This window comes from Hippichthys cyanospilos, chromosome 10 (genome assembly GCF_059441005.1).
Source record: "Hippichthys cyanospilos isolate Australia breed blue-spotted pipefish chromosome 10, RoL_Hcya_1.0, whole genome shotgun sequence".
NCBI lineage: Eukaryota > Metazoa > Chordata > Actinopteri > Syngnathiformes > Syngnathidae > Hippichthys > Hippichthys cyanospilos.
The window spans coordinates 8,605,438-8,630,345 of NC_142378.1; the positions used below are offsets into that span (position 1 = coordinate 8,605,438).

Here is a 24,908-nt window from a genome sequence, read left to right on the forward strand (position 1 = left end):
CTTTGTTGCTCGCACCCCTTGAGTTATTTCACTTCTCACTGCCTCTTTATTGCGTGCGCGTTTGTGTACACGCGTGTTTGCGTGTATGTGTGTGTGGCCAGTTTGGTCTGATGGATGAAGGACATATCTTCCAGTACATCAAAGTAGACGCGCACACACATATACACAGCAAACATGAGCAGCTATTTTGATGACGGGGTAACTTGTGACCTTCCCAGCATGCATTGCTGCGCCGTTGATGTCACACTGCTTACAGGAGCCGCATTAATCATTTGTTTGTTCTGCCCGCGTGGACCTCTTACAGTGTGCAATACATTTACATGCCTTACAGATGTTACGTTCTATAAAGCTTTATTTTATCTTTGGTACTAAAGTGCACAATATAGGCGTCCCTGTTTGATCATTGACTAAAGACTGATGAGCTGGCCTATTGATTAGTTGCCGTGGGAGACGGATGGCGGCCACACATCAGGAACACTCGGGGTCACCGTGGCCATCGGGGTAAGGGGGGGAGTGGGCGTGTCCGAGCGGGAATTTTCATGAATATACATTGCGGCGGTAATCAGGAATATGCTAATGCATGAGCTCATACAAAAACGTCGCGGTGATAAAAGTGTAATGAGTTATTCATGATTCATCACAGGCTGATGGGCAGAACGCCGAGAGAGTGAGTGGAGTGAGATGAGAGAATCTGTTGGTAAAACAATGTGAAAATAGCTTTACTCATGCAACTAAATAGTAGCGAATCGATGGCGATCAATATTTGAAATGACCGATTTTGTATTCCAAAATCTGCACATCATTTGACCGGTATAGCAATTTCTCTTTAAATTGTTGTTTTTAAACTCATTCACTGCGATTCCAATTAAATCGTGTCTCTGACGTTTATGGCCGTCAATGGCAGTGAATGAGTTTATTGGTCAGTTACTATTAGTGCTGTCAAAAGGTTTTAAAAAGTTGAGCGATTAATTAAGATCTATAATGTTTTAGTTGCTTTAATTTAGATGTGTTGTCTTATTGTGGCAGATCAAAAAGATTAAACCAGTGCCTCTGTTATATTAATACGACACCTCCCTAGGAAAGAAAAAACACTTCCCCCCTCCCTCAACACACTGACTATAAATAAGATTATTATCAATAAAAATTGTATAAGTCTAGCTCATTTATCATGTGCGTTGCAAACTTGCTCAAACGCGGGGTGTTCTAGAGTTGACTTTGCCAATCATTTTTGCTATACAGTAGCTCAGATACTTTGACTGTGGCGACAGTCGACGCCGAGTGCTTTGCATTGATGTGGTTGGCTAAACTTCAACTGCTTCTGTGGTATGCAAACTCATCACAAAGAATGCTTATCACGCTACCTTTATCAAAGGTGCCAAAAGGGTGTTTCTTTTAACTTATATTAACCATTCGGACCAACAACTTTCATATGCTCTTCCATTTTCACGTCTTCCTTCTGCTTATGAATATGCCTACCCATTCACAACAGGAGCCTATTAGGTTATGCTAAACAAATTATATTACAGTAAGATGGTTAAAATCAGACACTAATTGTGACTGTAATTAATTTTTGTGGCAATGTATCTGTAATTTTGACACCCCTAATTTTTACGTTGTCATTTGAAACTCTCAATTTCTTTCGATTGCACTGGTCAACCAAATGATGTAACTTTGTTCCACTTAGTGAAACAAAGGTTCTTCAAAGGGATGGAACCTTGAAAATGGTGTCACCCGCTCCCTCCAATAAGCGAAATAACTCCACGGTTCTAAAGTGGAACGCTGTAGCTGCTGTGTGTTGGATGGGTCAAGGTGGGTTGAGCATAGAAGGTGTGGGACTGGCAAGGTTTTGGCCTTGGGGATACGGCAGCGCGTGTGTGGGCTGTCACACAATAGAGCACTAAATTCAATTAATTTGAATGGCCAGCATGAGTAAGAGGGAGGGGAAGGCGTAAAGCTCTAAATGAGATTTCGCCCTTTCTCTCCCCCCACCGCGACCACAACAGCACCCCCCCACACACACACTCACACGCACACGAGCGCGCACACTTGTCCCCAATGCCAGGAGGTGATTAGAGATGCAGAGATATAATCAGAGGTGGGATGGCGCCCCGACGTGTGTTTGTGTAGGCGTTGTACGTCAGCATTCCCAAGAGATGTGATGTGGCGTGTAAGGTTGTTGCTTGTGCCTGAGACAGACGCAGGTTGTGTTAGCTGTCTGTGTGTGTTTGATGTGATCTTTCAAGTGAGCAAACAAATCAAACATTTATCCAATGCATATGTTGGCATTTGCCTCATTGTTTTTGCTCAATTATTTGAAGAGATTCAATGATTAATTGATTTATTGACAACTAATCAATGGTCACGATTGATAATTGTTTTGATAATTGATCAGTCGTTTAGAGCAGTGGTTTTCAAACTTTTTAATTGATTGATTTGCTCTCTGTGACATTTTCTATCAGCCAAATATCCTCTAACCAGATTTTATTAGATGAAGGTATTCCAAAAGACGACATCGAGACATACAACGTTTTGCAATGGAGCCACTTTAGCACAATTTAGCGATGTTATTTCATGTTCCTATTAATTTGCTCTTAATCGGAAAAGGAAACTGTAATTGTCAAAATTGGATGCTTTAAACTTATTTTAGCCTTTGATCAATTCTCAGATTACTATAGTACATCATGAAAACCAACTCCTATCAAAATAAAAGATTTGAAAACGTTGCTTTTACTCAGGGAAACAGTGATGTTCAACATTTTTGCCTGTTTTATTTTCAGATGTTTCTAACCAAACCAGTAAGTTGCTTGTGTATTTACTGCTCTGTAGATTTAAAATATAATCTGCTATTTTTATGGGTGTTAATGGCAAAAAAACAAAAAAAATCCCCTCAAAATGTTATATCAAAACCTTTTATTGACTTTTTTTTTCTTTTTGTCAAAGTGCAATTTGTCATTTGACTTTCAATTTGACATTAGATGGGAGAATTTCTACACTCCAAAATAGTTTGGTCAAAAATAACCTAAGTATGGGTCAAAAAAGATTAGACCCACTGCATGGGTCCATTTGAGCATAATCAAAAAAAAATTACCCAAATACTCTATTGGGTGGTGTCGTTTACCCAATAATTGGTCTGTTCTTTACCCAATCTCTTTTAGCGTCTATAAGTTTAGGTAATTGCTTGGAAAATCATTTTGACTCGGGACCTGTCTTATTTTCTATTTTTCTCAGAGAAGAAGATAAGAACATCTTTGATTACTGCAGAGAAAACAACATTGAGCAAATCAGCAAGGCCATCAGCTCCCAGAAAGTGGACATCAACTCCAAAGACGAAGAGGTAATACAAAGAAACGTGGTGCACCGCAACTTGCTCGTCAAAGCAAATTCATCAGGATGAGTTTTGAACTCAAATTTAGCTGCAGTACTGACGTTTCACAGCAGAGGGCAGTAGTGAATTTTCCCATAAAGCCTAACTCCAGGCCAAGGACCTGTGACCATTTACGTTGCACTCTTCCCCACATGTGAAAGTTCTCCTTGTGAGGCTAAACGTGAAAGAAATACTTCTTGGAGGCATCAAACTTGTCAGTTTAATGATCTTGCAAATTAATCTTTAATTACTTTTTTTAAAGGTTACTTCGTGATAATTACAAGCAGCCATTTAATACAGAGGACGCCATAGCAGTAATACATCTTTAATTTTGTACACGAATATTATTAGGAATGGGGGGTGCGAACTTTTCAAAGTCATGCTTTTTGTTTGTAATGCTTAAACTCCAGTCTCTTAAACTGAAAGGAATTCTTAAATTGAGGGCATCTATGCTAGATTAAAAAAAGGTTCCTTTCTCATAATCGAGATGCTTATTCTGTCACTTTTAACTGTTTAATTTAACACCACTTCAGTACATTCCAGTATTATATCTGCCAGTTACCTTGATGCTGAATTTAATCTTGAGCCTGAGCACAGACTACTCCGAAGGGAAGTTCACTTTTTTGTTTTTAACACAATGCCCTGATTGATTCATGGTCATCCACTGCAGCCCCTCTAAAGCTCTCCACTCAATACTCACAGTACATTGGTCTGCTACTTAACTCTGGTCTATAGTGATGATGTAGGCATCATTCAGTGGCAGACACACACCTGAGGAGAGCAAGGAAGAAGAGGGATGAGAAGTGAGGGGCAAGCCAATTGATATTCTGGACCGTTTCATAAGTATTCATTCGAACACGCGGCTGTGGTGATCAATACGATTTAAGCAGCGGAATTGGACTTGAAGAGTTTGTTTTTACCTAATTGGCCGCCTGAAAAATGGACTTGATCTCGGACCGAAGGAGAGTCTATGTTTGCGTGTTGCAATATGATATAGAATGGGGGGCTGCTGACCTATGGAGTGTGGATGCACACACGCATGCGCTCACTCCACTACAGACTTGCCGTTTTTTTGTTATGGAGACTTCATTCTGCGCTTTTAAACCATACAAATGTAAACATTGTTTTTAGTTGAGATGCACCAAATTTTCAGCCACATTTATTTTTTGCCAGTTTCAGCTGCAAATTTCGCGGATGCGGTGATGATGCACGAACATCTCCCAACAAGTGTTTTGTTTAAATTTCACACGAGCACACAGGAGCAGGAGAGAGGGATCGCCTAGTTTGTACTTCTTTCTTTGAATTACGCTTGAGCCAAAAATGACTTACCAAGGAAGATAAACATCACTTCACACCACAACAGCCTGTTGCCAAGGCCAACTTCAAAATAAACACCTAAAATAACACATGGACGTCAGTGCAATTTTATTTTGAAGTCGGCCTTCCCAGCGATGGTTGCTGCGAGCTAACTTTAATTTTCCTTGCTGTTTTTATTGCCATTGCGTCACCTCTCTACCAACTTCATCATTAAAAGTATTTTCCAATAGCTGATTAAGGACACAAAAAAAAACGCCATCCAATTACACTGTCAATGTACGCTACAGCACAAGTCTCCAGCGTTAGTGCTTGCCGTGAACTACAGTACATGCTGCACACGGTGCATTCAAATGCAGTCAGACATCTTACTATGCTGACCCGTGTTTGTGTTTGCAGGGCCGAGCTCTGCTGCATTGGGCTTGCGACAGAGGCCATAAGGAGCTGGTTTCATTTCTGCTGCAGCACAAAGCCGATATCAACAGCCAAGTAGGCACTTTTTTCTTACCCCAAAACAACAACATCACTTGTATTTGTCAATTTGACAAAATTTTTGAGACTGGACAATCTTCATACCTCTTATGGCGGTCAACACACATTCAATCTTAGAGATTTCATTTTAGGTTGGCAAAACATAGCATAACAATTAAAGCTTTTCAATGTAGGTTTTGACCTGGGGAAGAATTTTGATGAAGGACGTCATTTTTATTTCTTTACACTCAGTATTGGCAATCATCAATGGGAATGTTGTCAGGACATTAAGGTCGTGCTTCTGCTGCTGTTTCTGGAGGCGACCGTCACACTTGGCTCCAATTCAAGTGCTTTGGTGACAAAGTGAAAACTTTCATTGAATCAGTTTTGTAGTATTAAATCCTTTTAACTTATAAACCAATAGCAGCAAAGCAATAATTTACCACTCATTTTGAGGAGTGTGTACCTGACCAATTTCAAAAGAATCTACACACACCGAAAATTGACATCAACTTTTGTGAGGAACCTGATGACTTTTTATTTTGTTTTGTTTTGTTTTTGACATTTTAACATTTCTGTTGTCATGGAAATTGAAAGACCTTGTTTTACTGTAAGGGCAGCACAGTGGAAGAATGGTAGCACATCCAATACACAATTCAGAGGTCCTGGGTTCAATTCAAGCTCTCTCCGGCCCTCCTGTGTGGCGTTTGCATGTTCTTCCCGTGCCCGCGTGGCACCCGGGTTTCCTCCCACAATGAAGGTCTGTTGCTGAGACACTCTATAAATTTTCCTAAGGTGTGATTGTGAGTGTAGATGGTTATTTGTCTTGATGTGCCCTGCAATTGGCAGACAACCAGTTCAGGGTGTCCCCCGCCTAGTGCCTGAAGTAAGCTGGGATAGGCACCAGCATGCCGGCAACCCTCGTGAGGATAAGCAGCTAGACACAGTGGACAGATAATTTACTGTAGAAAAACTATTGGGATCTATTGAAATGATTTTATTTAATTTTAAAACATGCCGATGACCCTGGGACCTCCCTGAACCTTTTGCTAGAATTTTACAGCCAAACTGAACATGATCTAAAAAGCATTTTTTGAAAAAACATGATGCAAATCTGTAAAGTTGTTCAAAAACATCTACAACCACCAACATTATTTTCTACTGAAAATGAATATTGATCCAAATATTTGTTGAAGGCATCCTCGTTAATCAGTAACAAACAGTAACAAAAGTAAAAAACAAAACAAAACCATGTAGGTTTATGTTATATGTGAAATGTATATGTTGTCTTTTTTAGTAGAAATACCCCGAACGTGAATAAGGAGATGCGATTGCATTTATCTCTACATTTACACGCACACAAGAAATGTTAAGCTACATTCTGTCCCTTTCCCTCTTTTTCTAACCCGAACCCCTGTCGGAAGGTCACCTTTAATTTAATGAGCCCCAGACAAATCCTCCAGAGCTTCATCAAAAAGAAGTGACTGGTCACTCGCGTAGCCTTCAGCCTCTCCAAGGTTTAGGAACATCCAGGAGGGCTTTAGCTTGGGCTGTAAGCTGGCTCAGCTGCACATCGGAGAAATTAGTCCTCTGTCTGCCCAGAAGGCACGACACAGCCACCAGGTTGCACACCGAGGCTTTAACCGTAAGGCCAAATCAATTGGAAGTAATCAGGCAAATTGTTTTACGTCGCACAAGCCACATAATCAGGACATTTCACAAATGACTTTGTGTGCTCATACGTGGCCTTTTTGTTTCCGACGATGCAGGGAGGAGGAGAGGGGGATTTGCTGGGAATGCTCCATAAAGGACTTAACTGAGGGATAGCTACAAAAAATATTAAACTGATCATAGATAGAGCATTATCAAGATACAATAGGAGATAAAACTTTCTTCTTTTATTGTTTTTTGTTTTTGGTAAAAGCAGCATACATATTTCTTGTGCTTGTCAATGGAATTTAAAGAGTGACTTTGCCGTTTCTGGGCAAAATTGAGAAGAGTCATTTTTAATCTTGCACAGAATCCTTCTTGTAGTTGACAGATAACAGCTGATGCCAATCTTCAAGGTTCTTGATAAGGGATAATTATTTGAAAATGAAAGAGAATCAATCAAAAGCCAGAGTTGTTTTATTTCTCCTTTAAGAAGTGTTTTCCACACTTGCAAATTCTCCTTACTCATGCAAAGAGACTCAGCTTTTTCAAAACCGTTTCTCCCGCTTAGCACCCAATTTCTGAGTTTGTGTATTGTACTAATGTCCATTTTACGCCATCCTTTTTTACACTCCTTAGTTAAAGAGACGCTTTACTCATGTAGCCATCTTAAACAGTAAAAGGTTTTTCAAGTGCAATGAGTACCTTCCAAAAACACGCACACACACGTTGCCATTTGCTGTCAACTCCGTGTCCTGCAATTGGCTTAGATGACTGGGATAGGCACCAGAAAGCCTGTGACCCTTCTGAGCGGTGAAGAAAGTGGATGGATGGATGAAAATAACATCACAGTTGCTAAAGACTCATTTAACAACCAATCATGGTTCACCTCCTTTCTTGATATGGCCATGTGATTTTCACATGCTGACCCGTGATTATTTCTTACTTGAGCCTTGAGCACATGTGATGTAATTTGCTGTCAACAAGAAGTTTCAAAATGCATTTTTAAAGGTATTAATTGGATGTGAAAAATAGTAGTTATCAATTATGAAATATGGACAAGTTGTAATTGTGATTGCACTGTTATTTATAAAATATATATATATATATATATATATATATATATATATATATATATATATATATATATATATATATATATATATATATATATATATATATATATATATATATATATATATTTGTCGCTAGAGAAATGAACTCAAGTACAGGGCCTAAAAGGAGCTGATTAGAGCGAGAGTCAAACTCAAAAGCGCTTTGCAGCACGGCGTCTCATTAGAGTAGATTCCAGAAATTAGACAAGCAGTGTTATTGGAAGCAGATTTATGAGGTGGCTGAGAGAAAAATATAGTTGTCTAAATCATACCACTCCCTCACAATGCCAAATTACCTCATTATTTAAAGCTTGGGGAGCGATGCCCTTCTTATTAGAACTTGCTCGAACCTCCTTTTTGTCGCTTTTCTTTTAATCAGAGAAGAGTTAATGAGAATCTGTCCTTTGCGGACAAAGTTCACGATGGCAAAAAAAAAAAAAAAAACATTTATAAGCGAAATGGAGGAATGTTTGTTTGTAGCTACGGGTAATCTCTCTTGACCTCCACCAACTGCTGAGCAACCAGTAAATAAAGATCAAACGTGATTTACGCTTAATTTGTTGATTAAAAAAAGTGGGCGGGGGGCTTTAGAGTTAAACAAAAAGTATTATTTTCCTGGCCGAGGAGGGAAATCGTTTGAAATTAATCAACTGATTGTTTGAGTGAATTGTTCCCAAACCCCGGTAACTTGCATTAAGGGCTCGTTTGATAGTTAATCCTGGATCAAGCCTGGGGGTGGGGCGCTACAATAGATGGGGGTGAGCGCGTGTGCGCATGTGAGATCATGGCTCTGCCACCTGCCAACTGTAGATCAGACCCCAGCCTCGCAATCTTGCTACTAGCCCAGGAAAAGTGGGACAGGCCACACAATGTGGGAAGTACACTATCACTTCATTTAATAATGGAAATTACAGCTTAACAACTGTACTTAAGCACAGTGGGCTGCTTAGAAGGTATTTAAGAGCCTGGATGCGACAGAGGATTCAATTCAGGGCATTTCTTTATATCACAACTGGAGTGAAAATGGATCAAATTGTCGATTTCATTAGTAATTAGCATTTCCCCCCTTGGATTTGCCGTATAATTTAAATATCATTTACTTATTACGTCATTTTATAACGGTGGTTGTATTGCCACTAAGCTTCCAAAATTCCAAATGATGCTGTCATGTTTTGTTTTCCGGATCGGTAACCTTTTACCAAGGGTCTGGATTGCAAGCTCTAATCTATATTTGTGGCCCGGTGTCAAATGGGGCATGGACCGGTGGTTGTGGAGCGTTCTTGTGGGAGAACTGGAATTGCATTCCCGATGACAAATGACCATGATTTTGAAGCTGTTAAGAAGCAAATATTTACCCTCCATTGTTGTTCTCCAAAATGGCTAAAATGTTTTTTCTTTTTTTGCTGCAAGAATACACAATACATTTTTTTTAAACTAAAACTGAATGAACTGTGATAATTATCTGACCGTGATATGCATCAATAGAACCGGTGACAATCTTAGGTGGCATCTCGACTAATGAATACAGTTTCAAAAAACAAAAACATTGTTCAACAGAAAACGATTGAGGGTAGGTTTCAGAAAAAAAATGAAAATACTTTAAGCATTACTGACAAAAAATATGGTATGTGAATCTGCGGGCGCCGTATGCTGAGTATGCTTGGTTAGTTTTAAATTGCACTGTAATATCAGCATTCACCACCATCATGACTCAGTTGCTGTTCGACTGGGTCTTATACTGCCTTAATCATCCTGGCCGCATTGTAATGTAATTACTAATTCCCTTTGAGGAATATATGAATCATATCATCCTGAGACCCAACCTATTTGTTTGTGTCCATTGTTGTGGACATTTGTTTTTGCCCAATATCTTTTCACTCATTCAAGCTGTGCTTCTAAGTCCGAGTGTACTCAGTAGAGCACACCCCTACCCTGCCTTACCACATTATGTCTCATATGTTTGGCAAAATGGACACAACAGTGAATACAAATCAATAGGTCTGTCTCAGGAGGATTTTCTATATTGTAAGTATGCCATTTTTTTGTAGATTTTTAATGATATGCAGGCATTTAAAAAAAAAAGTTTTCTCTATATGAATTTTACAAAAAAAGGACTCCATTTTTTTTTTACTTGATAAATGTTGTGTAAATGTTTCCTACCAGTGGGTATTAAGTGTATCTGACAAAGCAAGGGATGTGAATGAAAACAATGCCAGTTTTTTTTTTTTCTTGATGAAATATACTCCCACACATTTGAGAGTGAGCATTTTTAATGAATTGGTGATCTTGGTAGCCTCTCAGTTATATTTAACATCCAATGATGTGTATGTGCCTGTGTGGTCATTTTTCGGTCCGGCATTACTCAGGCATCCCACATGTACCCAACGTTTGTTTTCAGGTCCAAATTCCAGCCTCTTCACCAAAAAAAAAAATCCCAATAAGCCAGACAGTTGCCACGGAAACGTGCCCTTATTCATGGGAACTTGAGTCCCATGTTTCGGAGGCGATGCAGACTTTCACAAAGGTCGACAGCAGTCCAGAATGTATTTACACAATGTGGTACTCAGAGCGCGATTAGTGGGAGTAAGTGGCGGAGGCGCAGAGGGAAAGTTGGGATTAACCCGAGAGAGTGCAGGTTAACTCCACGCAAACACAACGGCAGGAAGAACACATTGTTCACGCCACACCAAGACGAGGCGAGCGGAAGACGAAGCACAGCAGGTGTCACATGCTCAGGCACTGTCTCACTCGCTATCGCCTTCGCCTACACTTTGTATTAAAACAACATGATCCATGAGACGGAAAGGGCGAATCACAGCACCGCTAATTCTAATTAATCCAGCGTGGTAGCGTGGCCGCGGCAGGACCCGAGCGCTCCCAGTCTATCAGATAGAAATTCATAACTTAATTGAGGTCAGAGCCCGGAGCCGACAGAACAAAAGTCTCCAGCCGGGACCGGTTAGATCAATAGTAATAAATATCTGACTGCAGGGATGGCCCGCAATTGGCGGCTGAGGAACACAAAACAACAAAATTCCACATGATGTTGCTCTCCGCCCTGCTGCTACTGAAATGAACTGTTTTTATTTATGGAGCCAATAGAGAGGCTTTAAGCTTAGTTTTAATGCCCATGATGTCAAATTGTGACTTTGTTGGCAAGATCTTTAACTTATCCAGTGACAGCCATTTTCAGACCCTCTTTGAACCTAAGTTCTTCAAAAAAGAAAAAAAAATAATAATTACATGAGATTGGAAGTCTGCACTTAAAAGACAAAAAAAAGACATACAGTATTTGGGATTGAATGAGGGGGTAATCTTTTCATCTCTCCTGGGTGTTGGTTTCTAATTATTTCACGCATCTCTCTAATGAGGCTTAATAGAGAGAAGCTAGAGAACATCAATTATACTAGGACCCTCAAAGTGTCGATCGCAGTCAACTGGTCCATCGACCAATTGGTAGATCACATGACATTGTTCCAAAAAAAAAAAAAACCACACACACACAGACGCAAACAACATGGCTAAAAGCTAACTGCAGATGCACACGTAGAACAGGTTAAATAGTACAGTATTCTATTCATTTAACCTAAAGGGCTTCTATTATTAAGAATAAGAATTTATACTTTTGAATTTATGACTATTTTTGCGTGGTTGAGGGTTCAATTAGCTTTTTTTTTGTGCTTCTGCTCGGGGTTCATTCGTCTGCCATCTTCATTTTCTGCCCCTCAACTCCACTAATCAATTTTACACACACATACATGTTTTTGGAATGAGCCACCAAGCCACCTTTTAGTCATTTATATAAATTCATAATGTTTTTTTTGTGTGTTTAACTACAATTAATATTATTTACCATAGAACAAATGAATTTGCTTTTCCTATCCCTATAATAAATATGGCCTCATTTTTAGTCAAGCATTTTCCCTTTCAGATTCTGTGGTCGCCCACACAATTACACTCACAAACACACGTACACACTAGATGATAGAAAGTCAATGTTGGAGACTTTGTTAAGGTTCCCTTCGCTCCCCTTTCCCAGCAATACCGTTTCTAACTAATGGCGCAGTCAAGCCAGTCATAACAAATACCCAATAAGATTCATCATAATTGTGTGGACCCAAGTGTGTCGTGTGTAAGTGTGCAGGTGTAAATGTGCAACCTCTCCTTCATAGCATATCCCATTAGAATGTACAAAAGGAATAAAAATGAGAAATGCACTTTGGAGAACGCGTAGAAATATCAATTCACTCTGCAATGTAGCACAATCACACATTATTTTTGTGCATGCCTTTGCTTCTGGATGTGAAATGAGCACATTTCAGCTCCCTCGGTGGCTTGACTGATTAATCCTGGACTCTGCTGTAGTTTGCCTCATACACTGTTACACATATTTAAGAGCACTCCCTCCGACTACCTCTTTATAATAGACCCAATGACAGCATTACTGTAAAATATTTCTCTCATTTTTACAAGTTTGCCCGCTTGCCGACTTTCCTCTCCTATAACTTTATGGCATGATTGCCTCTGATGCTTCCGATAAGGTCTGCAAGAGGCTTCTTTGGGGGGGAGGGGATTTGTTATGGCTCTTTTTGAGGAAAGATCATTAAGACACAAATATAAGAATATTTTTCCTTTGGATGTCCACCTCACAATTAAGTTTTATTTTATAGTCCAGTTCATGCACATTCACAGATATTATGAGGATGGAAGCAAGGCAAATATGTAAGAGTGGGTGGCCTTCATGAATGTTGTTGCATCCCAAAATGTAATCCTCACCTCTACATTCTAGCATTACATTGTCCAATAAAACCTTGTGAACTGGCATCTCTTCAGCAACAAAACCTCATTTGCATAGCTAGCCACCCTTCAGTTCCGCATCCAAGTATTCTCTTTAGCTAAAGAGATTGTAATGTGGCATTAAGAGATTATTTACCTCACTCAAACTGTGCAAAAATACTTTGAATTTCAATGTATTGCTATAAAACTCTTCAAAGGGTTCAAAGTAAAACTCCTTGTTTAAAGGGGTTTGTAGTTTGACATGTCTATGCTTATACTGTACCTCTACAGTACAGCTCTACAGCTCTACATATGTATTATTTATGATATATTTTGGGTGGCACAGTGGTTAGTACGCCCGCCTCACTTGTGGAGGTCCTGGGTTCAATTCTCCCTCTGGCCACACTGTCTGGATTTTTCTCCCTATGCCCGTGTGGGTTTTCTTCGGGTACTCCGGTTTCCTTCCACATTCCACAAAACATACGTAAATAAGTAAAGTAAATTATATTCCCCAGTTTGGGTTTAGCTCCGCAGCAAAATATATTTTCCCTTACAGCTACGATTCTCCTTCACGGGCTGTTTTAGCAAGCATAGTTAGTTTTACGAAAAATTCAAACGGCATATATCACACGTAATTTACATTTTTATGAACACATCTGTGAAACGGTCTTCTAGGATTCCTATTAAGTAGTGGCAACGCCGCTCGACTTAATGAAATGAGAGCTGTTGCGGTGTCAAAAGAGCCGTTCAGACATTCGCACGCTTATGAATGCATAATGCGAGCACTCAGAGGCCAGCGTGTGACTTGACAGTAATGCCGCCGTCCACGGACGCCTCGTAGCAGGTAACGGTCCTTGCCTTCATCGGCTCTTGTTTCTTTCTTATTGGCCACTCACTGGGCCTCGCCTACATCCTACTATTTGATTTCCATCGTTCTTAACCATCCACATAAATTGTCAGGAGCATTAAAGCTGTCCTCAGCCGCTTCAGACAGAGAGAAGGGGGTGGGGGGTAAGAGCTGGAAACAAAGTGGGTGGAAGGAAAAGAGGAGGGGGTGAGGAGAGAGAATAAACAAAGTAAGTGTTTTGCCTTCCATCAGTCTCCCGCAGTACTCAGCTTTATGAGCCCCCCACCGCCCCTACCCCCGCTGCCTTCGCCGCAGCTCCCGCTCGCCTGCCCATTGATTTTCATATTACACTCTTTTTTGCATTTATTTATTTCATATATTTCTTTTTGAACATCATCGATGAGCTGCAGGAGACCAGACTGTTGGAGGGGGCGGCAGGCATGTTAATTCCGGGCTTCAACCCTATCCTCATCTCTGATGGCCGTAATGGACGCTAAGGCGTCCCGCGGGAACAAGCGCGCTTGGTGACGCCAAGACGGGAGGGGGCTGCGCCTGGGTACAAGACGATGGATTTACAAACAAGAGCACATTCTGTTCTTTTTTTTTTTTTTTAATTGTGAAAAAGATCTAGCCAAACTGCAATTTTGCTGAACATTTAAATGATGCTTTCGCTGACTGTACAGTAGTGTTAACAAAAAAAAAAGCAGCCATTGCAACGCAATTAAAAAAAAAAAAAAAATCGTGCAATCTCTACCATCTTTAACTGGTACTATGATGTCAGCCGTAGGAGCGAGGGTGGGTGAGGGGGAGCCCCCGGGCACCTGAAGGACACTCCCAAGCAATGTGAAGGGCGGCGAGTTAGGCATCGGGCTAATTTGACCACGGGTGGCAGTCCTCACACGCTGAGTGGCAAGGTTACCGCGTGCCGCTCAGAAAGGAGGCTCAGATTCAATTAAGGATGCTCCACCCCGAACAGATCCTTTTAACACCGGGGCCTTCCCAGTACGTACGTAAAGCGTGCAGTGCGCACACACAAGCATCTGATTTCTCATTTGGAATTCCAAGACACACACGCTCACAAACAACTCAACTCTTTACATGAAGAAATAAACATAACCATTTAATTGACCTGCGTAGGAAAATTGAATATGTACTCTCAAAAGAGATGTTTGTGAATTCACTGCCTTGCTCAGCGGTAAATAATAGTCTCTGAACTGCAATTGACTTGGAATTCATCTAAAGAGGATACATAACCTGTATCAAACTAAGTAAAAACAAACTCCTTCTATTAGCGACAAAAGATGAACCACCACACTTTAACAGTGTTTAACATTTAATAATAATAATAAATTATAATAAAATCAAATCCATTTAATAATTATATTAATGAAGCTATTCATTAAATTATTGATTGTGATTAAGTTATTTATATTTAATATGATTAAGATCATTAAAACAAACAATTTAAATAATTAAAATAGTAAGTAGATAAACAAAAAATAAATAATAATCAAATGTAGGGTCTCATTGATGGACTTGGTCTCGGATTTGTTCTGCTATTGAAAACATTATTATTATCGGCTCGCATACTATAACTAAGTCAGTTGTTTTCATTAACTAGTTTAACTTAAAGCTATGCAAACATATTCAGATGTTCTAAAATTTAGCCAATGCTAGCGACCGCTTGGTTTAATAAACAAGAGAGATGAACTTACAAGAAAGAATAACAATTATTCATTTCTTTATTTTATTTATTCATTTAAGTTGTTTATTTATTATTATGCAAGTATTTATGATCTAATTATTACCATTGGTTTTTAGTCTCTAACAGAATAGATTAGAAGTGTATTAATTTGCCTAATATAAAAAAAGAGAGAGCGTCATTACCATCTACTGGAATGGATATGCAATTACACTATATATTGTTATGTATTTATTGTTATGTATTTATTGTTATGTATTGTATTGTTATGTATTTTACTACTATTTATCTATCTACTTCTTTACTGTATACATGATTGTGCTGCAACTTTACAATTACATTGCCAAAGGCTTAGGTGTGTTTAGGAGGTCAGTTCCGCAAAAAATCATAATGGCCAAAAATAGATGTTTCCAAAGATTCTGTCGTACATGGTTCCCCCTGTCATTAATCAGATCAAAGTGAAAGTAGTCTGTCATTGCTCATTGCTCGTACCTCCTTGTGTGTCTCACGGCCTTTGCAATCCATCCCAGTCACAAAAACTCACTTGGTATGTCCTGCGCTTTGGAGTCATTCATCATAAAATCTTTAAAAAGTGTATGACGCTTCATGTTTTTGGGGCCACACTTGCTGTTCTGGTTTTAGAAGGGCCCCGGTGTAGTGACCGGTATCTTCATCTCTTCCATCTTTCAGCTTTTTGATTAATGGCACCTGCTCTTCATAATGCGATCTGCCGGAATCTGCATGCCAATGATTCCAGTCGATCGATTTACCCAACACACGCGAGCGCTCCCTCCCAGCAGCTGTCATTATGAAAGTCAGAAACCGCTGCATGCATTGATCATAAATTATAATTGCTTGTCCGTTTTTTCCCCACTTGTTTAATGTTTCTGTCAGGGGCGGAGGGCAGACGGGAAATGGAAGAGTGTAAAGTTTGAAAAAGGGAAGAGAACGTTACGAGAATCTATGATGATCGCTCCAATTTACCCCCGATTACAATAGAATTTCACGACATCAAACTGAAAGCTGAATTGAGTTGCTGTTTGGTAGACTATTCACTTCTGGGTCATTTCATGCCAAACCACCTGATGGGTTTAACCGAGGCCATTTTAGTTTTGATGAAGCTCGGTGTACCCAGGATTTAGGAAGGGTAGTTTAGGAAGTTTAAATAAAAACACCCTTGAGTTTCCAATTCTTCAATGTTCAGTATGCTTTGTAACGCAATTAAATGCCTTCATGCACCATCAACTTAATGCCACCACCATGCAGCAAAATCATGTTAAATCTCTTAATTTATTACTCTATAAAAATATCACTTTATTATGCTCTCCTTTATTAAAATAATAGGATAGGCCGTTAGCACGTCGCAAACGGGAGTCGTCTACATAAAAGTGCGCACATGACCCCCCACGACCAAGAAAAAGCTTTTAATAGTACTTAAAATTGGACAACTGTCGTTACATCATCTTCCCCAAACACAATTAATCGGCCTCAATCTACCTTCGTGCCTGACCACAAAGTTTCCTCTTCACTGAACCATTCCAGCGATACGTTTTTAACCAAACGGCCTTAGTTCAATGTATCTCATTGTCAAAAAAAAAAAAAAAATGCTGTGGGGTATTACGCGTTCAAGAAATATTTTCTCAGGGGATTTTCACAATTTCAATTTGATTAATAATGCATAACCAGAACATATAACAAAGGAGACCATCAGACCACTATTGATTTGTAAAAAAAGGAAAAATAACATTTGAATATTCAAAACTTCCACCCAATGGCTATGATAGCAATATTTGCAGGGGTGCACACAATTTTTTTTTTTTGTGAGGTACTCACATGAATACCAGGACATAGTACAGTATTTGATACACACCCTTTCTTTCATTAAAAAGTTTTCTCAACGCCTTCTCAGTGTCACTCCCACATTAGCGGCGCATCATCTGTGTGCACACAGACACCCCGCGTCCTCGAAAAGTTTCTTAATGTTTTTTCAGGACCCAGATGACAATCTCCTTCACGAGAATAATAATACATGAGCGGTAAATCTTGCACCACATCTTGGAGCCACTTTTCAGGGTAAAAAAAATGTTTGGATCAGGCTCACTTGTCGTGGGTGAAAGTTAGGAAGGTACGCAAATGCGCAAAGTGAATCATGCGATGTTAAGCATCAGTGCATACTTGCATATCAGTTATGTGCATCCCTGCATATGTAAAAGCCATCTGTATATTATAAGGATGAAATATCTGTAGGATGAAAGGATGAAATCAATTGCCATTTGCTAACAAAGCCATGTTGTGGTCGTCTTCTGATTTGTTGGCTACTACCCTTAAGGCTAATCATGCCGATGTCTCAAATCGCAAGCATTGATTGAGTGATGAAAGGCACAGGCAGCCAATCACAACTTCAAGTACATTTGCAAAATCTAATGAGAGTCTTTGGAAGAGATGTTGCAAAAAAAAAAAAACTATTAGAATCTCCAATGACAGCAAAAGTATTAGCTACCACTCTCCATTATGTTAAATTCGTCAATTAATCATTTGCTATATTAATTGAATGAATGTTTTTTGTTTCTTTTGTTATCTATGTACACACTGGAGTTTTCTGTCAGCAGAACGGCTTGTCGCGCAAATACCACTGCTGCATCTGTTGGCTTTGCCGGAACAAGTTTTAACATCAACCTAAACAAATCGCATCCAAGGTTCAGACGCACAATCAGAATGAAATGCTGCTAGAGTGTATCGCAGACTCCGGGGACGTCTGGGCTCTATTTGTATCCCCAAACCCAGTTATGTTTTATGCCCTTGAAGCCACCACTTAATGCTGCTGTAAACAGTTTAGGCTCAACATTTGGACTTATTCTTGTCCGAGCGGCAAGAGATTTGTGGAAGCGGAAAAAACTAGTTCAGTCATTTTCCATGAATGACATTTGTGACAGTCCCTCTGTGTGTTTACGCTGTGAATAAGTTCAAGTACAGCCAGGAGTTTTATTACTTCCGCCTGACGGAATCATCTGACATTCCTCCACTCTTATCAGACAGATGATAGATGCAGTGCTTTTTTACAAGTCGACACAAAAATGTAAGTATGCAATCTCATCTTTTCCCCAGACCGATTCATTTGTAAGGCTTAAAAATGCAAACTGCATGAAGCGCCTTTTTTCTTTCTCCATCATTATTCTCTTACCTCACCTTGCTTGCGTCGTAGAAATGATAGATGAATGTCACTCACATCCAGCAATACTGCAATTGTACTAATAGACCGATCCCTATTCATACTGCACCTTAGCATATTGGTCTGGCCCATTAAGGCGATCCGCTACATGGTGCTGGAGCTCCTGCTATTGTGCAAGCGGATGCGCAGATGCTTTATTGAACACTCTGCTGACGTTTCTGCACTGCAAGGGGAAACTTTGGATGACATGGGAAAGCAGGGGTTTGCTGCAACATGCCTCGGTAATGGGATGGGAACAGGGGTGCACCTAAGCGGAGGGGGTGGCGGACGTAAGAGCGGCCGGTGTCTCTTCCAAGCTACTTCCAAAGCAAATGGAAGACAATCCAATTTCCTGTGATTCCATCAAGCCTGGGTCCTGGATCCTGGGGCATTAGGGAACGCTGAGAGGACAGGCCACTGACCCCTCACATGTATACACACACACACAAACACTGCCATTCTCCACATAGTGCCGTACACGTGCTTTTACCTTATGAAGTGTAACATTTTAAATATAGTAGTACACTCTTTTATTGTACATAGTTCTTTTAACATTCACTACTAGGCATTTTAGAGCATTTTTAAGGTCCACAAGATCTTGTGTTCAGGCTCATATTTAAAATGAGGGATTGATGCCATCTACTGGTAATGGTGCATCGGTAAAGTTGTTTCCAAGATTGTTATTTATAGTGTGGAGTAACAGCAAAAATTGTAGTTGACAAGTATTGTTTTGGCCTTTCATCCAAAGGAAAATTCAAGAAGGCAAATCCTTGAATTTCAAGAAACTCTATTAGAATCCTCAAAGGGAAAAACATTATTTTTCCTTCATTGAAGAAAGTTATTTTGCCTTCACAATTTAGATTCTACTACTGCATTTACTAAGTTTAGTAAATCTTACATTTTGCAGTATTGACACCGCACCAACAAACAAACTACAACCCGTTTACCACTTACCAGTTTAGATTTGCATCTGTGTTTAGGTCCACCCAGAGGGAATAGAAAGCTCTAATCCAATCAGAAGGTCCCCAAAGTGCTGCCCCTGAGACACTGACGGGGAGAGAAAGAGTGGGAGCATAACAATAGGATCACCATGCACCAAGAATGGAGGGAGAGAGAGAATAAGGGGAAAATAAGGAAATGGAGGGAATGACAACAGAGGGATTATGATGGAGGAGGTGAGTCTGTGAGGAGTGAATGGGAAAGAAGAAAAAGTTGGTTGTGGTAATGACAGCAGAGACTGGCTGGGAAAGAGGAAAACCGTGGCCATCAAGTCGACTTAAAAAATAGAACGACTGTCCGCCTCGAAGCTCTCATCCTGTAACCCTCATCCGGTACGTACCGGATTCAAATGTTCAGCTAATAAGCAAGCTTTGCAAAAGTCTGATAGCAATCATGGTTACTTGAATCAGGTGTACCAGATGAGGGTTACAGGAAAAATAGGCTGGATGGGGGCTCTCCAGAACTGGACTTGGGCAGCCCTGATCCATAGGATCTGGAGGAAATGTCACCGAGTCCATGGGAATTGAATCTACCTCCGATCACGTGAACCCGTTGGACTTTTGTTCTGATGGTGGCAGCAGCATTTTGGCCATTCATCATTTTCATGAGGTGCAAAGGAAGCCGAAACAGTGATTAGGAACTGAATCTTCTGTTGGTGATGCCTGTCATAGATTGGGTCTTATTATCACACACACACATACACACTTTGAGCCCTGTCCTTAAGTCACATTTCGAACAAGAAATATGTCTCTACCATTGACCCCGTAACCTGAATTATCATTTGTAACATTCGTACACACACACTACCACTACCACTGACTCTTCACACTCATCTAGCTTTTGTCGCTGGACCATTGTGTCCCCAGGTCACATAACCACTGGGGTAAAAATTCAATAAACATATAAAATGTTCAGTGCTATCAGACCTACCCCTGCATCTTTTGTTAGTTTGAATGTATTTTTTCATGCAATAATATAGGGATGTAAATGAAAGATTTTTTTTTTTTTATCCAATTCATTGTGGTATAAAACTGATAGCTGGTGTATGTTTTATAAATATAGAGTAGATGTAAATTGTTGTATTTTGTTTTTAGACGTGACTTCCCCTTTAACAAACAAAGGCTAACAAATATACTAAATTCATAATGAACAGCTCAATATGACGCTTGTACAAGAATATTATTTAAATACATTTATATTTGTTTGGAAAATAACACGGCTTATCTAGGGCATTTGTCAATCTCACCCTTTATTGAAATGAGTCAAACATATTTTTGAATGCATTCAAAGCAATCAGACAGACGATGATCTGGTTTGAATCACGTGCTCCCCCAATCAATACCTCATCTCCTCATAATCCCCCCGCAAGCCAATGAGACGGAAGCCCTCTAAACCTCATCCCCAACAAGTAGCCGCCGATTGTTATGCTAACAGGTGCGGTTTCAGGTTTTGCTGGCTGCAAATTTATTTCTGTGTTCATAACTCTGCGCTGATTTATTCTTCCCTCACAAGTGTGTTGAACATTGTCTTTTGCCTTTCACAGGATAACGAAGGACAGACGGCGCTACATTATGGTAAGAAGGCAGCTGTTGACGTGGGCGCCTGTTAACTTTTTAAAGCTTCTTTAATGGAAAGGTGTCCCCGACAACTTTTTGTGCTCCTTTTCCATGCTAATGAGCCTTTCCTCTCGTGCGAGTCCAGTCCGGTTTTGCTCCGTCTGTGTGTAAACGTGTGTGTAGTGTAAGTGTGTGTAATAATCGCCAGTCCTCCCCTAGGAAATCAGCAGCGGTCCTCAGACTCCCCCTGACCCTCTCATGCCCCAACGCACGCGTCCCCGAGGGGCGGTTCCCTCGTCCTTCTTAGGACGCGTGCGTTTGCTGGACCATCTGCCCCCCCCCCCCCCCCCCCCACCCTTTTCCGCGGCGGCCGTGTTGCGTCACCCACTGGCACACGCTCCCGCAAACACAGCAAGGTGGCATGTAAAACCATGACTAATAAACATAAGCGATGAACTTCCAGAGACAAATAGCAGAGAATGAAAATTCATTTCCACCTCTCTTTGCTCAGGCCGTGGCGGCTGGCAAGTGATTAATTGAGGGTTTACTGCTCGCCATAAATTGTTCTCCTCCTCTACGGCTCCCCCGAGGGCCAGCCACTCTTTTTTTTTTTTTTTTTTTTTTAACACAGCTCAAGGCTCTGGCCAGACGTCGACCACGTGCCATGCGAGCCATCGCTGTTAAAAAAATAAAAATAAAAAACACTCATCAAGTGCAGGGTTAGCTCATGGGAAAAAAGCAACATGCTTGTGATGGGACTTTTATAGTGAACCATTTACTGAAAAGAGCTGTTCAAAAAACTAGCTTTTTTTTTTTAAACATTTTTTTAAACTTTTAAAATAAACACTGGCATTAGTGATAACAATTCATGTCATATTTTAAGTTTTTGTTTCCAAGGACATGTAATTGTCTTCCTTTAAAATATTATGTTATTAAATATAATAAGCAGTGAGCACTTTTAGGCATGTTGGGTTTCATTTAAACAAATCAAAGTCTAAAAAACAAAAATTCAATAACTGTGGCCACTTACTGACCTCCGCGGCAGCTCTTCCGCTCCACCTCTGCCCCTCCCTGATGTCTCCCTCCGCTCAGTTCATGTTATGCTCTTTTTCTTGCGCTGACTCCAGAGCTAAAAACCCAACTTACCGTATGCCGCTAATATGCTACGATGACGTGATATGCGGAATTCTCAGGCCCTATTTTTCACAGTGAAGTGCCATTCAAAAGACTCGGTTCATTCGGGAATGTCACATCACTACCACGCGCTAATCTTGGCTGGCTTTCACACATGCACACGGCCAAGAACGCGCGGGAACACTCGCGTTTCCGATGTATCATCACATCTCGCAAACGCTCTTTCAGGTTAAGAGGCTTGACTGTCAATCAGTGCGCCTGCTGACATCAGCGAGCAGGGCCGAGCACGTCGTCGACTGTTTAAAAGCGGCAATTGATAGACACAGGCGGAGAAGAGCACTCAAGAGAGGGAAAGGGGGGCTTGTGAGGTACCAACGGGATGAGACGTTCATTGACAAAGGTCCATCAAAGATGGTGTAAGCACACATCTTTTTAGAGAATGAAAAAAGACCATTTTAGTTTGGGAATACAGTAAAACCCCTCTACAACAAAACCCGCATGTGCAAAAAAATCCCCAAGTGTGAAATAACATTGCGTTTTCCGTTTACTTACTTGCCCCTAGAAGGAAAAATCCCTCTGTTGCATAATGCGAAAGGGTTTTGTCTGCATTTGCCTAGCATTGAATTTCACTATAGCGAAAACAAGCCTGCAGCAAAAGTTTATGCTTGACGCACCGGCACGTGTTTTCCAGCGCTTTATACTCAGTGTGGCTTTTCCCCGCAGTCAGACGATATTCTCCCATACTGTAGGTGGCAGTAAATGGAGTCCACAGCATACAAACAACACCACTCTAGAACAGAGGTAGATTCAAATGATCTAAATTCTTCCAAGCGTTTTTAACAGACCCCTCATCTCTTCCCAACACGGTGCTCGTCAGGAGTCTTTTACGGTATTTAGGTCACGGTAGTCCTTTTCAACCCAATCCTAAAGGCTCTATATCCAGGTCCAAAACATGAAAACATCATGTTAACGATCTACATTAGTTTCCGAAAAAAGCTTCTGTTTCAGTTCTCATTGTAGTGATGCTATTCAGTGCAGGGGCAGACATTTTCTGGTGTGCTCCAGAGTCTCTTACAAAACCTTAAAAAAACAAAAATAAAAAAAAGATTTGACATGTGGAAAGATATTTAGGTAGCAGATTTTCAATAGCCATTACAATATAATTGGTCCTAGTCTCGCATGGGTGTATAGACGTTGTATATCTACTTAACATGCTGTCTTACCGATATGATACGTCCTGCGATATATGCAGCTCACATATCTAGTCCTAGTCACATCCTAGTCTCGCATGGGTGTATAGACATTGTATTAACATGTATTAACTTAACATGCTGTCTTACCGATACGATACGTCCTGCGATATACGCAGCTCACACAGCGTTCATAACGATCCAAATTTTCCTTGAAACTCAGCTGTATTCACTTAAGCTAACTAGATGCTCACCTGGTACATATGCTGACGTTAGTCACTCAGATTCTTACAATGCCCGTTGAGGGATTAAGGAAGCCTTGCAGTGTAAACAAAAGTATCGGAGGAAAAAAAAAAAAAATTACTGGATCAGCACATTTTTCTTGGCCAGCGCTAGAATTGAATGAATCCTTTGCTGTGCTACTCTAGCTTCAATTTTTTTTAAAACCCGGTAAGTTGCTTGACAAAAGCAACAAACTAACACTGTGAAGAATCAGCTTGACTTTCCCGGATACGGTTTAAAACTTTGTATTTTTTTTCCGTTGTAGCATCGGCGTGCGAGTTTGGCGACATTGTGGAGCTCCTGCTGAGCACCGGTGCGGACCCGTCCATCAAAGACATGGAGGGCTCGCTCCCCGAGGAGGTGACGGAGTCCGGCGCCATCTCTTCACTCTTGCGCCAGTACACCGCTCCCAAGGGCTAACGTGCCCAATTGCCCCTCAACTCCAGAAACCCCGCCCCCACGTTCTCATTTCATCAACTGTGACTTCCCAGCATCCCTCACTTCCCCGGTGAGAGACTTTGCAACCCCAGCAGTTTGTGTTTATTTTTTTTTTTACGCTCCTTTACACTTTTAGGTTAGTGGGCTTTGCCGTCTTTCTTTTTCATTGAAAGAATAATTTATGTTCACCCGCTTTCACCAATTCTATAGTGGGCTGACATGGTGCTGGATCCAAGAAATTCATTTGTCAACAGCACGGTCAGGTCATCAAATCTTGTGATGAGGCAAAAGACCTACTCTAATTTATCTTCATCCCAACTGTAGACGTTTCAGACCACTGCTGCAGGTTGATGGTTCTCTTCTGTTTCATTCCATAGAATGCTTTATTGTCTATCATTTATCAACATTAAAAAAAAATATTCTACTCTCATTTTTCCATGTAGATACTTTTTAGGTCAACCTGGGGAAATAAAATATAAACAGTTGAGATAATGTGGTTGCACACGCGTGCACACCTGTTTTCAACAGAACATGACTGTATTCAGAAGTAACACAATCAAATGCATCTTACATTTGCTTATCATCCAGCGCTTGCCAGAAATTCCTGCAGCTCCTAAAATGTAGCTCTCCCTCCCCCTCTTGTCGGCCTCACTGACCAGTTTTTTGTCTCCCCCTGACGTGCTTATTAAGCCATGACTTGTGCTTTAAAATTTGACTACAAAAACGACCTGCTCTCAAAAAGAAATAATTACGGTATAAATAAATATTTGTCCACAGAAAAATATTTTTCACAAAAAAATAAATCATTAACTTAATTACTAATAAATATATGTCCACAAAAATAATAAACAAAGAAAAGAAA

General features: G+C 40.4%; 1 protein-coding gene across 1 annotated transcript in view; it reads left to right on the plus strand.

Annotated features, from left to right (window-relative positions):
- Positions 1–24,476, plus strand: part of acbd6 (acyl-CoA binding domain containing 6) — a 30,279-nt gene extending 5,803 nt beyond the window's left edge. Inside the window, exons 5-8 of the mRNA XM_088426686.1 lie at positions 3,229–3,334; positions 5,078–5,167; positions 20,990–21,020; positions 23,874–24,476. Of these exons, the coding sequence (XP_088282812.1) occupies positions 3,229–3,334; positions 5,078–5,167; positions 20,990–21,020; positions 23,874–24,028 (382 nt within the window). The 3' untranslated portion in view covers positions 24,029–24,476. The remainder of the gene's footprint in view (positions 1–3,228; positions 3,335–5,077; positions 5,168–20,989; positions 21,021–23,873) is intronic.
- Positions 24,477–24,908: the final 432 nt, after the last annotated feature.